The sequence below is a fragment of the Canis lupus genome, chromosome 10 (genome assembly GCF_011100685.1).
Source record: "Canis lupus familiaris isolate Mischka breed German Shepherd chromosome 10, alternate assembly UU_Cfam_GSD_1.0, whole genome shotgun sequence".
Classification (NCBI taxonomy): Eukaryota; Metazoa; Chordata; class Mammalia; order Carnivora; family Canidae; genus Canis; species Canis lupus.
Genome location: NC_049231.1, coordinates 20,343,263 through 20,356,734, shown reverse-complemented (window position 1 = coordinate 20,356,734; position 13,472 = coordinate 20,343,263). Strand labels below are relative to the sequence as shown.

The 13,472-nt window shown below is 47.3% G+C and overlaps 1 protein-coding gene across 3 annotated transcripts in view; it reads left to right on the top strand.

The window, feature by feature from the left end:
• The window catches only part of TBC1D22A (TBC1 domain family member 22A), a 334,160-nt gene that overhangs the window by 123,109 nt on the left and 197,579 nt on the right, over positions 1-13,472 (top strand). For all 3 annotated transcript variants that reach the window (XM_038550205.1, XM_038550204.1, XM_038550203.1), the window contains exon 8: positions 2,176-2,290. In XM_038550205.1, coding sequence (XP_038406133.1) covers positions 2,176-2,290 — 115 coding nt within the window. The remainder of the gene's footprint in view (positions 1-2,175; positions 2,291-13,472) is intronic.

Genomic DNA, 13,472 nt, shown 5'->3' with positions numbered 1-13,472 from the left:
GCTGCTCCTGGCCATGTTATGACTGAGCGTGCGTGCAAGTGAATTCCCCACCTTGCTGGTTATCTTTGCTAGAACTTTCCAGTGTGGGATAGAAATCTGCCAGTGAGTGGTACGCAGAGTTTGGGGGCTTGTTAGTGAGGAGTTGCTTAGTTGACTTTCACGGCTCTGTACCGCTCTCAGTGGTAAATTGTCACAAGTTTGTCCTGCCTGGCACTGTTCCTGTTCATCCTCATGCAGCCTTGTCCTGCTGTCTCTCTGCCTGCCCTGCCAGCTCCAGGCCCCTAGGGAGGTTCCCACCCAGCGGTTCTCCTGCCGGTGCCATGTCTGTGCTGCCTGTGCCCTAGTTGTCCCCACCCTGTCCATGCACAGTTGGGATGCTGTCTCAACCTCCTTGTGCCCATTGGCTGGGTGGGGCCCTGACTGTGGTGTTGCTGCCCGGGGGCTGAGGGGTGCCAGGGTCTGTGAGAGGGGTCCTTTCCCGCACGGACCCCACTTCCCCAGCTGACCTCTGTGCCATTGCACTGACGAGTCGAGCACTGCTTACAGTGTCACCAGGGCGATGGTGCCCAACGTGGCAGCACAGTGTCAACCATGTAGCATTTGCCCAAGAGAAATGTCAGATGGTGGCATGTGTTGAGTGGTTTTGGTCTTTTGCTCTTGTTTGAATATTCTCGCTAGTTCTCGCCAGAAAGCTGTTGCTGTAGACTGAGAAACGTCTGAGTGTCTACGAGTGAACGCATTACTCATCCAGCAGGTACTTGTCAGCTGCCCTGCTGGGATGGGCTCTGTGCCGAGGTGCCCTGCTTAAGTGGTGGTTACTGTGTTGTTTGTTTGGAGCAAGCATAGTGGATGGTGAACTAGGGTGGGTACCAGACGGGGGTCTGGATTCTAGGGCTGGTTGTGCCGCTCCTTGACCATGGGCTCTGTGTTGAGAGACTTCCCCACCTTGTCCCCAGGGCCCCTGCTGTGGAGCGAGGTTGGTGCTGATTTGGGGTTGCAGACCACAAGCTCGGTGGTTTGTGGGAGCGCGGGCAGTGCAGGAAGGGCTTGATGGCCTCAGGTACAAGCACAGCTAGCTCTGCAGGCTTGACTTGTTTGATGATATAATTCATGTTCTGTTTGGGCATTTGCTCATCGAGCTGGCCCCATGTGCCTTCTTAGCATGAGGCCCAGATCAGCAGCGAGAGTCTCTTAAGGAGAGATTGGAGGCTAAGCTATTCCTGGGTCCTCGGCCTGGGTGTGAACGTATGTGATGGGAAGTGCTGGGGTAGGTCCTCTTGGATGGTGATAACTGTGCAGTAGTTAAAGAAAAAAATCTATTGAAAAAAACCAAACCAACACATAGAACACATTTGTGGCTGAGAGAGGTGGGGGTGGTTGTGGGTGAAATGGGTAGAGAGGGTCAAAATAAAAGAAGTCGGGGTGTAATATACGGTGTGGTAACTGTAGTTAATAATACTGTATTGCATATCTCAGAGTTGCTAAGAGATCTTAAAAATCCTCATCACAAGAAAAGAACTTTGTAACAGGTGTGAGATTTATATATATTAAAAAACATCATTTTGTAATATATGCCAGCATTGAGTCACTGTTCAAATCTTGTGTACCTGAAACTAATATAATGTCATATGTCAATACTGTATCATTGAAAACAACATGTTTACCATATGAGGGAAATTCAGAGTGTCTTTCTATGCACCCCCTTCCCTGACCGTAGCCTCCTGTCATGTTCCTTCCCTCTCTCCGTTCACCCCTCCATCCAGGTGTACACCTGCCCACTCCTCTGCTCTCCCATCCCTCCATGCGGAGGAAGTACTCACCCATAGGCCAGGTGCTGCTGCACTTCCTGACCGAGTCCTGGGAAGCCATGAGCAGTCTGTGCCCGCGGGGGACTTGGGGGAGCAGAGAGTGTCTTCCGTGGGAGGCAGCTTGAGTGGTCAAGCTGAGCCCGGGGGTCGGTGAGATGCTGCAATGGCTTGTGAATCAGTCAGGAAGTAGGACAATGGGAATTTTATGAAAAAATTAAGTAGCAATTAATACTTATTTATAATTTTACTTTTAGTATTAGAGACAGAAGTATCAATCAATATATGTATTTTGAGTGAAAGAATGCATATGTTTTAAAGTTTTTGATGTGTTTACTTTTGCTTCACCACCTGTTCAATTCTCTTGCAGATTTTTGAAAGGATATTGTTTATATGGGCGATACGTCACCCTGCCAGTGGATATGTTCAGGGGATTAATGACCTTGTCACTCCTTTCTTTGTAGTCTTCATGTGCGAACACATAGGTAAGACCATATCATGATGTTTGTTCTCGCAGACATTAAATGTGAACTTCGGTGGCCTTTGTTGCACCACTGTTGAGAGGCGCCTTTAGGTTTAATGTACTGACAACTAAAAGTAGAGAATAATAGTTTTCTCATTGGTGCCAGCTTTAAAAAATGCCTGTAAATCCACGTGTTTAACTACTGAAGACTTTAAGATGCAGTTTTTATTCTTACTGTCTTCTTTTTAATAATACACGAGGAGCGGTTTTGTTCTGATGGTGTCAGAGCGCTGGCTTTCATCGTGGGGATTTGAATGGATTGGGTCAAGGTGATAGAACGTTTGTCGAATGTTCTGCTTACAAGCTAAAACCTGAACCCTCTTTAATTACATTCTGCAGCAAGTTGTCTCCTTTCTACTTTTGATATACTAGTAGTGGTTCATTTTATGGGGATGTTAATTACACGTAAAATAATTGGTTTAACAGAGATTTAGGTTGGGCTCTGCGGTCTCTTTGAGGACTGTGTATTTTTTCCCATTTATGTTATAGCAGTCAACTGTAATATGACTTTACCTGTTATAAACATATGTTAATTTTTTAAAAAAATTCTGAAAATATAAGTATGGGATCTCTTTTTAATTTATCTGTGACTAAAAAAATGAATAACCAAAGGAGGGATTTGCTGTTTGGTTGTAGCATTTTTATTAAAAACCGATTTTAATTTGTCTTTGTGGGAACCTTCCCGACTTGATATTTCTTTGTTTTTATGAGATTATGTTTCTCACCACTTCAGTTTCTAGCCCGCTTCAGATTCTCATCATTGTTGTAATCTGAGGGAGGAGGTTTGGCTGGTCAGATTATCCTCTGAGGATGAGAACATGCCCATTCAGTGCATTTCATTGCCACCTCTCACACTTTGTTTGTGTTGCTGATTTCATAGGAGGTCTTTCATTGCTAAGCAACTAATGAGGACCACCACTGCTCCCTCCCTAATCGGCTCTTAAGTAGGGGAGAGGCCGGTGCCTGAGAGCCGCTTGCCTGTCTGTTTCTTACTCCTGCGCTTGACAGATAATGAAAATGTTCTTAATGATCCTAGAACAGTAGGACCTGTCAGTAGACTTCGGGGTTGTTAATTGAAAGAAGTTCAGCTGAGATGTGATTAGAGAATTGATATTCCATGTTAAATAGACCATTTAATTAATGTGGTGAGTAAGCTTGTCTTAACTACTTTACCACCAACTCATGTTGTAAGACCCAAGTGATCCTTACCGAGTTTGCCTGAATCATCAGCGAGATGGGGTGAAGGAGCAGGACCATGGTGGTCGTTGTCCACAAGAGAGGAGAACTGCAGAAAGTAGAATTTGTGTTCTACAAGTAGTGTCTTCCATAGAGCTCAGAGAGACTGTCCCTGCCTTGTTGTGATGCCCCCCCGGCATGTGCACACGCACAAGGATGCACACATGCATCGAGAAGGTGGACAGGGTGCTTTGGGGATGTTCATATGAAATGTATCATTTGTTTCTGGTGGTTGGCTGTGTCATTAAGTGGACATATTTTACTTTTCTGCCCTGGTTTTCAGATACAGTTGGTGGACGTGAGATCTTTTAGCTCCTGCCCCCTGGGCTTGAGAGTATTCACTGTGTTGGTCCAAGTCTACCTCTCCTTACTTTAGAAAGCCTCATGTCTGTTTAAGTGGCCTGGAGCCCTACCCTCTAGCCTCCTAGGTGGAAGAGTGGACCTTCACGCAGACCTTCGTGTGTGTGCTGGGGTGCTGGTCTTGGGCAGAGGACCGGGTGTGGAGACCATATCAGTTCAAGTCACCCCATGTTGAGCGTGCATCTCCCAGCCCTCTACAGGGCTTGTAGAGATGCAGGTGAGCAAGGCAAGTATGCTTCCTGCCCCTTGGAGCTTGTGGTTACATTACAGCAAGAAGACAGGTTTTATCTGATACGTCATTTGCAAATATCTTCTCCCATTCTGTAGGTTGTCTTTGAGTTTTGTTGACTGTATCCTTTGCTGTGCAAAAGCTTCTTATCTTGATGAAGTCCCAATAGTTCATTTTTGCTTTTGTTTCTTTTGCCTTCGTGGATGTATCTTGCAAGAAGTTACTGTGGCCGAGTTCAAAGAGGGTGTTGCCTGTGTTCTCCTCTAGGATTTTGATGGAATCTTGTCTCACATTTAGATCTTTCATCCATTTTGAGTTTATCTTTGTGTATGGTGCAAGAGAGTGGTCTAGTTTCATTCTTCTGCATGTGGATGTCCAATTTTCCCAGCACCATTTATTGAAGAGACTGTCTTTCTTCCAATGGATAGTCTTTCCTCCTTTATCGAATATTAGTTGCCCATAAAGTTCAGGGTCCACTTCTGGATTCTCTATTCTGTTCCACTGATCTATATCAAACTCAACACCAAAGAAACAAACAATCCAATCATGAAATGGGCAAAAGACATGAACAGAAATCTCACAGAGGAAGACATAGACATGGCCAACATGCACATGAGAAAATGCTCTGCATCACTTGCCATCAGGGAAATACAAATCAAAACCACAATGAGATACCACCTCACACCAGTGAGAATGGGGAAAATTAACAAGGCAGGAAACAACAAATGTTGGAGAGGATGCGGAGAAAAGGGAACCCTCATACACTGTTGGTGGGAATGTGAACTGGTGCAGCCACTCTGGAAAACTGTGTGGAGGTTCCTCAAACAGTTAAAAATAGACCTGCCCTATGACCCAGCAATTGCACTGTTGGGGATTTACCCCAAAGATACAAATGCAATGAAACGCCGGGACACCTGCACCCCGATGTTTATAGCAGCAATGGCCACGATAGCCAAACTGTGGAAGGAGCCTCGGTGTCCAACGAAAGATGAATGGATAAAGAAGATGTGGTTTATGTATACAATGGAATATTACTCAGCTATTAGAAATGACAAATACCCACCATTTGCTTCAACGTGGATGGAACTGGAGGGTATTATGCTGAGTGAAGTAAGCCAGTCGGAGAAGGACAAACATTATATGTTCTCATTCATTTGGGGAATATAAATAATAGTGAAAGGGAATATAAGGGAAGGGGGAAGAAATGTGTGGGAAATATCAGAAAGGGAGACAGAACGTAAAGACTGCTAACTCTGGGAAACGAACTAGGGGTGGTGGAAGGGGAGGAGGGCGAGGGGTGGGAGTGAATGGGTGACAGGCACTGGGGGTTATTCTGTATGTTAGTAAATTGAACACCAATAAAAAATAAATTAAAAAAAAACAAAAAGAAGACAGGTTTTAAACAAGTAATGAGGAAGTTTAATGAAAACGGACATTCGTGTTATGTAGAGGTGTATGGGGTGCAGGAAAGCACACCCAGGCTACGGGGTCGGAGGAACCTGGATTCTGTGACGCTCCAGCTGTGCCTTGTGGGACGAGCAGGTGCACCCTGTGGAGAGAGCGGCAGGAGTGCAGTTGAGAGGCTGGAAGAAGTGCTGTGATGCTGGGGACAGTGATGAGGGAGGACAGGGGAGATCTGGTTCTTCTGGGGATGAGAGGAGGAGTCCATGGTCCAGTCCTGACATCATGGGGGCTGCAGATGGTGGGTGGAGTTGTGCGGCTCTGTGTGGCGGCGGCACTGGGGGAACGCGGGCAGGCCAGACTGAGTCCCTGTGGGAACTTTGGGCCAAGTCTCCTGGGTGCAGGAAAGCCTGGGGGTGTGCAGCTGAAGCATGGCCTGCTCAGTTTTTGTCTGGTGACATCTGCCTTGGCTGCAGAGATGGGAGGTGCTCTGGAGAAGCTCACAGGCAGGGGCACACGTGCTGGCAGCCACGGGGCTGAGGGTGTTTCAGTTTGCTGGCTTTTTTCAGCAGAAACCTTAGATGCTTTGCTTATTGAAGATCTTAAAAATACCTTTATTTCCTTCAGAGGGTAAAACTTGGTAATAGGATTCTGTGGTTTGGATAGCTGAGCACCCTGGGAGGACTTTGGGGTCAGCATTCTGTGCTCACGTGACCCCTCAGGCTCTCGAAAGGCCAGGAGCGCGGGGATTAGCTTGCATGGGCACTCCCTGCCGAAAGCTGCATGTGACTCCGTTCTCAGGGCAAGCCTGTGCTGTGTTGGTTTTCCTTTCTTCTCAGCTGAACTCTGGGAACCAGTCCCCATTAATGAAGAGGATAAGAAGCTCTCGGGTGTGAGATCCCTCTAGGGACCCGCAGGCTGTGGTGGGCAGAGCTGCCAGGCCTGATCGAGAGCCGGGCTCTTCCTGTGGGTTGTGTGCTGTGGGGCCCCAGCTCCAGGCTCACTGTGTCCCTGCTGGTTCACGAGGGAGGTGGGGAACCTGGCATTGGCTCCAGGGACTGTGACTTCTGAGCAGCAGGGGTGCACATAGCAGCCCCTTCATGCCATGTTGTTTGACTTGAGAAAAAAGGATATGGGAAGGGAACGATGGCTGACATATCTGGGGTGACAAACGGGCTCTGATTTAGAGGACTTTGGCTCATCAAGTAGATTACTTCCTGGAAAGGGGGTGTTCTTTGCAGAGTTGGTTCATTTTTGTAGAGAGGCTGGCCGGGAGCATGATTGGTAGAAGCGACTTGCAGGGTGGAAAGAAATGCTTAGAGAATGCTGGGAAGCCAGAAGCAAGGAGAGAGCAGGAGTAGCCTGGCAAGGGAGCGCCGTGCAGCTGGTCCAGTAACCCTGACGGTCTCTCAGGGCCGCCAGTGCAGCACTGGGATGGGTCAGAGATGAATGCCACCTGCTCAGGTCTCCTCGCCGAGTACCTCACACCGCTGAGGAAAAGCAGCTTGGTCCCACTGTCACAGGTCACAGCATCCCCAGCTGCAGGTTTATTAGCACATGAGTATAACGCACGCTGTCACAGGCACTCATGAGACATGTAGGCACCTGTACACACAACAGGTGCCAGCCACAAACTCTCCAAGGAAATGGGGCACAAACTCTTGGCTACCCTTTGAATGGGCCCGTGGTCCTGGAGGTGCCGTCGTCCTCAGGAAGGGTGGTTGGGAAGGAGGTCAGGAGACTTCTTAGGATCTCAGAGGTAGAGTAGCAGCGTGCAGAGCCCGTCCAGATGTGGAGGCTGCTAAATACAGTCATTTAGGGGGAGCTGAGCCTGGGGAATTCCTGTGAGTGGAGTGTTGCAACGGTGGTGTGTAGTATGCTCAGAAGATTCCACCATGGAAGAGTGCCCTGTGCCGGGAAGGTTTAGGAACTTAAGAGGCCGAAGCCTTAGGGATAAGAAGCTTTCAGTGCTAAACACCAGGTTTGCTGAAGTGTCAACATGCCTGGTTAGATCCGAGCCTCGCCTGGGTGCTGGCTCATGCAGATCACATCCTTGACCCAGGGGCGAGGCAGAGTGTGCAGGACTCTCAGCCCGCACACGTGGCAGAGACGTCCCCTCCTCCTGAAACAGGCATGTGCTATGTTCGTGAACTTTACCTTTTGGAAGTTGGAGAAAGCAGCAAGGTAGCTACTACTTTGCACTTAATTCAGGCCCCTGAGGAAGGCGGGTCTAGGCTAAGGCTGGCAGTTTCTGGGTACAGCACGATGATTTGGCATTTGTATCCCCTGCAGAGCGGTCACCACTGTGGTCTACTTAATACCTATCACCACAGACAGTCACAGAATTTTTTTTCTTTGGATGAGAGCTTTCAGGATCTATTCTCATGGCAACTTTCAGATACGGACATCGTGTCATTAACTGTAGTCACCATGCTGCACTTCCCGTCCCTGTGACTTGGTTACTTCCCTAACGGAAGTTTGTGTCCTTGACCCCCTTCACCCATTGAGCCCCCACCCCACCTCAACGTTATTTTAGAGAACCTTTCATCATGGAAGGTTTTCATGTATGAGGCCAGCAGAATGGTGGCTTGATGAAGCTCCCTGGGCCGTCCCACCGCGTCGAGGGTCGTCAGCGAGTTCAGGATACTTTCACCATCCTAAAAAGCAATCCTGTGCCTACAGTGGCCCCTGTGCATCTCCTCCTCCGCCAGCCCTGCACCAGAACCCAGCTGCTTTCTGTCTCCACACGTCGTCTCTTTGGGATGTTTCATGTAAATGCAGTCCATGATGGGGGTCTCTTGAGGCTGGCTTCTCTCACTTCACATGTTCAAGGCACATACAGGTAGCAGGTGTCGGTACTTATGGTCCACTAACCTCCCCTTATGTGGATACAGCACGTTTTATTCATCCACGTACTCACTGATGGACATTTGAGTTCTTTCTACTTTCTGGTTATGATGAATAATGCTGCGGTGGGCCGTGTGTGCAAGGTTTGGTGCACACATGCGTTCCTCTCTCCTAGTGTCTGTGTGCCCAGTGTTTGTGCGGCAGTGGCTGTACTGTTTGACATTCCCGCCAGCGATGTGGGGGCTCCTGTGTGCCCACATCCTTGCCAACACTTGCTACAATTTTGTGTTTTTCAAGTGAGGTAGAAGTTATAGCTGTCCCTTCGGCCCCTGAATCCCGTGCGTTGGCTTTGCCTCGTCCCCTTGGCGCTGCCGTGTGGTGTTCCCTCCTCTCTCCGCAGCCCCGTCATCGATCGCAGCTCCTTGAGGCGGGGCTGGGGTCTGATGTGCGCATCATGTGCTTGGCACACAGTGGAAGCTCAGCACGCCCTGAATTGAACCAGATCCCTGCAGAGTTTTTGTGTGGGTTGTGCTGTTAGAAAACATGCTTTTCAGTGCGTGAGTAGAAGTACCTGCTCACCATGGGGAAGCTGGAAGCGGAGGCCACATGGCAGAGAGTCAGTCCTTGACCTTGACAGCCCCACCATTGACGAGGGGAACCTGTGTTTATATCTCTTTGCAGTCACTCGGGGAGGGCTGGGCAAGGGGCTCCCGCATCTCCATCCCTGCACTCACCCTTCCCGCCTGAGGGGTCGTTGCCCAGCTCCAGGGGAGTCTTGCATCTGCCCGACGACGGGTCATTGCCCAGCTCCAGGGGAGTCTTGCATCTGCCCGCCCCATACCTCCGGGCGGAGTCGCGGTGTCACCTGTTCCAGGGCCTTCCTCCTCCCTGCCTCCCACTACCCACAGCCAGCTTCTTCTCTGGGCTGCTGGCTAGGAAGCAGACTCAGCCCCACGTTCTTCCTTTCCAGGCTAAGGTCAGCACGTGGGTCCCAGCATCTAGGGTCTGCACTGTCTCATCTAGCCTGGAGCCTGAGCTGTGTTTTTCCACCTGTCTTCTGGGTCAAGGGCCCTGACGGTTGCCTGTTGCTAATCGCTGTGGTTGCTGTGCTTGTGTGTGTCCCCAGCAGGCCGGCGCAAGGTGGGGCCAGCCCCGTGTTGGCCCTCCAGGGGACCACCTGTCTGGGTATACTTCCTCTGTCTTTTCTCTGTGCATTGTGATTACTAAGTCGAGGTTATATTATGTATAAGATTCTGTTTTGTGCTTTTCCCCCCATTTAACCTTATATCAGGCTTTCCCCTGTATCATTAAGAAATCTTTGTAAAGATCGTTTTTACCTCCTGCACATAATATTCTGTTGAGATAATGCAGCATAATACATGAAACCCTTCTACTGTTGGATTTTTTTAAAGGCTTTTTCCCTCCAGGCATGGTGTAATTTTAAAGTAAAGACTGTATTTTTCAAGCAGCAACTATCATATTCCTTTTAACAATGTTACATTTGATTTAAAATTAAGAATCATTCCCTCACCTTGCATTGCACAGTTTAATCAGAGGATTATACTTTAAATATCTTCAGCAGAGTGAACAACAAAGCAGCATCCTTTACCCCCCATCAGCTGTGCTATTAAATTTAGAAACCGTTCCGGTGGAGCACTTCGGATAGACACCTCGGGCTGATTACACGTGGACTGGGCCTGTGGGAAGGGTGGCCGGGGTGGCGAGGGGCGTTTGTCTGTTTGTTCTCATTATCAGAATGTGTAAACTCTGATCAACTTCATTTTGTGAGGAATCCCTGGATGGCTCAGCAGTTTAGAACCTGCCTTTGGCCCAGGGCATGATCCTGGAGTCCCGGGATTGAGTCCCACATCGGGCTCCCTGCATGGAGCCTGCTTCTCCCTCTGCCTGCCTCTCTCTGTTTTTCATGAATAAATAAACAAAATCTTAAAAAAATAAAAAAAAGCAACAACTTCATTTTGTGTGTCATTTTCTCTTAAATTACTCTTGACTGCAAATATGGAAAGGAACTGAAATAGTGTGTTTACTTAAGAAAATTAAGAACGCATATTTTTATGTTCTTGTATGGAAGTCAGAGTCTCAGAAGTATGGATTGATTTTTAGCCCATTGGTTTTGCCCAGAGAAGATGTGCAGCATACGCTTCATGCAGACCCAGGGGCATGGAGCTGTACTTAGTGCACCATTGGCAAAGGAAGTGCATTTCCACAACCAGTCAGGACTCGTGGGGGAAATCATGTGGGGGATTTGTGATTCACCGCACGTGAGCCGTGTGGTCATTCTTTTGCCTGTTTCTGCCCTTGGAGTATAAATCGGGCTTCTGTAACAATGAGAGAAAGAAAAACTGTTGCTGCTGATGAACCAGTTTCAGAAATTGTTGCTTTAACTTTCCTTAGTTGCATTTGAGTCTTGTCTCATCGTGCTTTCTTTTTAACATGTGTCTCCTGAGCAGCGCTACTGCTAGGTGCATCCTCTGCATGGCTTCCTTATGTGTTCAACATGGCCCAGGTAGTGTGGTCCTCCCTTATCTCCAGAGATGTCTGAGAACAGGGAGTTTCCTGTGGAAGCTCTGGTTCCATGGGGGGAACGCAGAGGGCAGGGGTCCCTGGGAATCGGTGTCAGAGCCAGAGAGGGGAGGGCCGTTGAATGTGTGGCCCCTGCAGTGACTGTAAGGTGCCACGTCCTTGCAGAGCTTGTGACTCATATGGAGTCATATTTTCTATTTAAAAACATGCTGATAATCAAAGTAATGGACTTCTTGTTATAAGTTAGAAAACCCAGTAACAGCGTGGGTCCATATCCCAGAAACTGTCACTGAGATGCTTTGTTAATTTCCTTCTGGCCTTTGTGTCAATGTACTTTCTTTACCTGGTAGCAGTTATATTATGCATGCACATTTTACCATTGCTTTTTGCTTAGTATCTAAGCATTTTCCAAATCATTAAACATTTTTTGAAATGTCTTTTTATTTTTATTTATTTATTTATTTTATTTTTTTTAAAAAATATTTTATTTATTTATTCATAGAGATGCAGAGAGAGAGAGAGAGGCAGAGACACAGGCAGAGGAGAAGCAGGCTCCATGCAGGGAGCCTGATGTGGGACTCATCCCGGGTCTGCAGGATCACGCCCCGGGCTGCAGGCGGCGATAAACCGCTGCACCACCGGGGCTGCCCTGAAATGTCTTTTTTTAAATTTATTTTTATTTTTGTATTTTTAAAAGATTTTATTTATTCATGAGTAACACACAGAGAAAGAGAGAGAGAGAGAGGCAGAGACACAGGCAGAGGGAGAAGCAGGTTCCATGCAGGGAGCCTGACGTGGGACTTGATCCTGGGTCCCCAGAATCACACCCTGGGCTGTAGGTGGCGCTAAACCACTGGGCCACCAGGGCTGCCCCCTGAAATGTCTTTTTTTTTTTTTTTTAATTTTTATTTATTTATGATAGTCACAGAGAGAGAGAGAGAGAGAGGCAGAGACACAGGCAGAGGGAGAAGCAGGCTCCATGCACCGGGAGCCTGATGTGGGATTCGATCCTGGGTCTCCAGGATCGCGCCCTGGGCCAAAGGCAGGCGCCAAACCGCTGCGCCACCCAGGGATCCCCTGAAATGTCTTTTTAATGGATAGTGACACACAACTTTTGGTAGTGGGTGGGAAACTGGACAGAAGATCAGCAAGCAACTAGAAAGAAGACTAGAGATCTGAATACTAGTTAGAGCTAACAGAGCTAACGGAGTGCTGCACCCAACAGCAATAGGACACATATCTTTCTCACGCACATGCGGGACAGTGTCCAGGGTAGACCATATGCCGGGCCAGAAAGTGAGCCTCAGTACATTGGGAAGGATGGGGGTCATACAGAGTGCTCTCTGACCTCAAGGACATTTCGTTAGGTATCAGTAATAGCAGGAAATGTGAAGAAATTGACAAATATATAGAGAAGAGCAATATGTCAGAGAAGAAATCATAAGGAAAATTAGATGTTACTTTGAGATGAATGAAAATGAAAACATACCAAAACTTATGGGATACAGCTACAGCGGTACTCCAAGAGAATCTGTAGTCGTAAATGACTGTATTGGAAGGAACATCTCAAAACATTGACTTCTTCAATTTTAGAAGCCACAAAAAGAAGAGTAAACTGAAGTCAAAACAAACAAGGAAGGAAATAAAGATTAGAACAGAAACCAGTGAAACACAGTATATAAAAACAATAGGGAGAACGAACACAACCAAAGCTGGTGGTTCAGAAACATCAACAATGTAGGCAAGCTGTAGTCTAGCCTGACCTTGAAGAAGAGAATGCTGGCATCACTGAAATCATGAGGGGGTTCAGAAGTAAACAGCATTAGGTGATACTATGAGCAGCTCTCTAAATGATGTAATACAGATAATTGAGATATTCCATCTATAAACTGACTATGGTGGTTAACTTTGTACCAACCTGACTAGGCTGTGGTGCCTACTCATTTGGTTAAATACTGATGTAGACACTACTGTGAAGGTATATTTTAGATGTGATTAACATTTAAGTTAGTAGTCTTTGAATAAAGCAAATTATCTTGCTTGGTGTGGATAGGCCTTAACCAGTCAGTTGAAGGGCTAAGAGCAAAGGCTGAGATTTCCTGAAGAAGAAGAAATTCTCCTTAAGACACAGAATGTGCCTGAGTTTCCAGCCCGCTGGTCTGTCCTGCAAATGTCAGACATGCCAGTCTCTGTAATTATGTGAGACCTATTCCCTCAAATAAATCTCTCTCTCTCTCTCTCTCTCTCTCTCTGTGTGTGTGTGTGTGTGTGTGTGTGAGAGAGAGAGAGAGAGAGACCATGTTTATCAGTGTTAGTATCCGTGTATAAGAGCAATTTATATGAGGCTGAATTGCTAATTCATACCACAAAAGACCAGATGACTTCAGTGGTGAATTCCACCAAATATTTAACAAAGAATTAATACCACCCTTTCACAGACTCTCCAATAGAAGAGAAGGAACACTTTTCAGTTCATTCCCTGAGGCTCATATTATCCTGCTATCACAATGAGACAAAGACAACACACGGG